Source organism: Nanorana parkeri, unplaced genomic scaffold, assembly GCF_000935625.1.
Source record: "Nanorana parkeri isolate BGI_ZX_2015 unplaced genomic scaffold, ASM93562v1 scaffold815, whole genome shotgun sequence".
NCBI lineage: Eukaryota > Metazoa > Chordata > Amphibia > Anura > Dicroglossidae > Nanorana > Nanorana parkeri.
The window spans coordinates 274,566-278,138 of record NW_017307083.1 but is presented as its reverse complement, the minus strand read 5'-3'; the positions used below and the strand labels follow the sequence as shown (position 1 = coordinate 278,138).

Sequence of the window (3,573 nt, the reverse complement as noted above, 5' to 3'; positions counted from 1 at the left end):
GACAAATTGTCATGGTTCTGCCTATGTGAAGAGCAGATATTTGCCACACCAGGAGGCACACTGGGACCTGAATATGTTCTTAAGATGCAAAACTCACAGCTGTTTTGGAATGTTATAGAAAAAGTGTGTGTGTGTATATGCATATGTCTGTGTGCATATGCATGCATGTGTGTGTGTGTGTGACAACACCCTGATACACACATATACACACACACACACATTTTTTCCAGTAGATCTGCAGTGGCAGCCTACATATATTTCCCAAGACCTGTTTCCTTTAAGAGATGTGACCACATGCTGATGTGGTTCTGTATTTCTACTGCTGGAAGATCAGGATATAGGCAGATACAAAGGGATGTTAGATTGATATATCTTAATTGATATTCAAAGTTCTTAGAAAGGCAAACTAATTGGAGACCTCAGCACTAGCACTGAGGAATTATGTCATTAATTATAATTGTATTTGTGTACTGCTACTAACATGTTACTAGTACCGACCATAATTATATAAAACATTTCCTATATGGATAAAATATTCTCCAAAGCGGTCATTCCATTGACCAAGAAGGTGTAAATAATCAAAGCTCAATTACAGCCTTATACAGGCAAATGGAATATTGCTCATTTATATCTACAAGAGCTTTCACTGTTCAGCATAATATCTCTACCATCGTTACACAAGGTTATTAGTTGGGATGAAGCAAGGTTATCAGAAGGAATACATTCCTATGGAGATTCATCACTTTGTCATTTGTGAAAAGTTTCCCCATAAATCACTGGTAAGATTGTTTTGGCGTGGACAACACGCTGATGACAGATATTGAACCAGCGACATGCTTTGTGATTCATTGCTAACAGGTTTCACCAACTACATGCGGAGCCCAGCAGGAGATATCTTCAATCCGGAACATTATCAAGTCAATCAAGACATGACCTTGCCACTCAGCAACTACTTCATTGCATCCTCTCACAATACCTACTTGATGGGGGACCAGCTCATGTCTCAGTCCCGTGTAGACATGTATGCATGGGTTTTACAAGCCGGGTGTCGCTGTGTTGAAGGTAGGCAATAAGATTTTAAAGCGGACCTTTTATTTAAAATGTGGCTGTCTAACAGGGATTCATTTGTATAGTTTAATTTGAAAATGCAAATTGGTAAAACAAAACTGTACCTTTTGGCATATAATTAATTATAAGAAGCAACGCATATGTGATTTTTAGGCACACTCCATTCCTCACAGGAGGCTATCAAGAGATTGATAGACCTACCCTGCCCACTCATGATTTTGTTTTACTGGATGACATTAATTGTCATCAGGGGCAGGGTCTAGGAACAGGAAGAGCCATTCCCCAAAGCAGATGTTGGATGCTAATTGTGATTGCTATAGCATTCACAACTGACTTGTCTTACACTGTTGCTTGAGTCTAGGTCCACTTTATTACATTAGTATGGTACAGTATTTCTTTTAAATAAAGACTTGTTCCATCCATTACAGTGGAAATCTAGAGAAACATGTTTTCCTGCTTTGCACATCGTTTGATAAGGGTTTTTTTGTAGGGGGGTGCTGCCTGTCTGGGGGAAATTTCCTTCCACTTCCTAAGACATAGACGCAACAGGTAAAAATAGGAAATCTCTTTAAAGTAAGGGGAAATCCCTGCTTAGACAGTGGTCACCAGAACATGTGTCCACATTGGCTTCCATCTGTAAAATGTCACCAGGTAAGGAGGAATACCCATCAACATCGTGTAATTGATAGAAAAATGCATTAGATTGCGTCTGCATTTTAAATCTGCTTGGAGTTCAACTCCTAAATGTAAGTATCTGAATTTGACCTTATATCAGCCTCTTACAATTCCTTATAGAGCAGAGCTCATGCTGGGGGAGAGAGAAGCAGCACAAGGAGCCAGTCAGTTGTGCTGCAGCGCTCATATGCTAGCAGAGGACATGCTCGCAATATAAACGCATCAGTCAGCTGCTTCTTCTTTCACTGTCCAGTCACAGGCTGGGGAAGGGACAAGATCTTCAATTGTTGCTTAACTGCAATAGAGGAAACTCAGGTCTTCTCTCCTACCAGACAAGTCTGTTCTGTGTGTCACAGCTGTATAAATCTCATGAATGTATTGACAGAAATACAAATCCTCTGTCAGGTAAAACTGTTCATACATATACATTTCATCTATATATTTAGCAGTTTGCCGGAGTTCAGCTTTAACTCATAGTAAATTATGGGCAGAGAGGTTGACGCATTGTTTGAAACATGTCACATCGGCACCCAGAATTTTGCTTTGAATATTAGAAAAAGCTGTCCTAAACCGCACTAAGAATTGTTGCCTGTTACCACACAAAATGAATTGGCCCTCTTACTGCATACATCTCCTGAATTGATATGAAAAGTCATGCAGGTCCAGGAACCCAGAAGTTATAAAGCAGACAAAGACTCTTCCAAATTTATCTACTAGTCCATGACAGGCCATAAAATTCTCTGGCGTCCTCTCTGGATAATGTATACTTCTAGAAAGATGTAGTGCTCCTTTGCTGCATCCCATACCCTTTCGCTGCCAGAACAGTTGTTTACACACATGCCAAAATGCAAATTTTTTTGCTAGCAAACTACTCAAAGACCTCCAAAACGTAGTATATTTTCTAAGAGCAAAGGACCTATAGAATGTAGATGGTAGTTTCAATTTGTTATGTTGCATAATATTTATACCCCTATTTATCAAAACTATATTGTTAGTATAAAAAAAAATTGTTATATTGCACACATTTAAATCTCTTGTGTTGAGTAAATACCAAATATGTCAAGTCTTAATATTGCCGTGCACCCGCAAAATGGCAACTAACTACGATACCCAAAACTGTACATGGGGAATGCTGTAAAAACTTTTACTAATCAGTTTAGAATTACCATAAATAATGGCAGTGGATGAGGTCCTCTTACTCTGACGTGTGGTTATATCTAGTATGTGTTGCACAAATGGCATTTTACATATGTATGTGAGCTCCAAGGTTGCACATATTGACGTATATCTTTAAATTTTTCAATTAATTCTATTCATTTTTATAATTTTCTTTTAAATTCCTTTTTTTTTTTTTTTACTGTATATGGGCTGATAAACCCCGTATGTGACAGCACTGTGCAGTGGCTGTTTCTCTTTAAAAAGAGCCTAAGCTGATCAGGGGCAAAGAGCCCCTAATTTACTAATCTAGTCTGAGCAACCAGAACCTGACAACTGTGAACCCAGAAAAGCTCAGAGCAGAGCCCTTCTGGGTTCCCCCACTGCAGAAATAGATTAAGAATTCCAGTCACACTTTATTCTGCTCCTAAGTTTCAAACAGAATTAGGGGAGCCTGGGAATCACTGGAAAGAAAATTGCAGTGGGGAAAGGAGGCTTCCATCATCTAGGGCTGTAAACGTGATTGAATGACTTTACATCCACCCAGATCACTTCTACAGTGAACACAAATGCCAGCAGATTCATTGTAACACAAGCTAGTGACTACTATTGCAAACACAAGCTTGTTTCAACTTTTTGACAGCCATGACGTATAGACAGTCCAAGGAATAAAGA

The 3,573-nt window shown here is 39.0% G+C and overlaps 1 protein-coding gene across 1 annotated transcript in view; it reads left to right on the top strand.

Annotated features, from left to right (window-relative positions):
• The window catches only part of PLCH2 (phospholipase C eta 2), a 400,220-nt gene that overhangs the window by 290,004 nt on the left and 106,643 nt on the right, over positions 1 to 3,573 (top strand). The window contains exon 7 of the mRNA XM_018565131.1: positions 859 to 1,062. Within this exon, the coding sequence (XP_018420633.1) occupies positions 859 to 1,062 (204 nt within the window). The remainder of the gene's footprint in view (positions 1 to 858; positions 1,063 to 3,573) is intronic.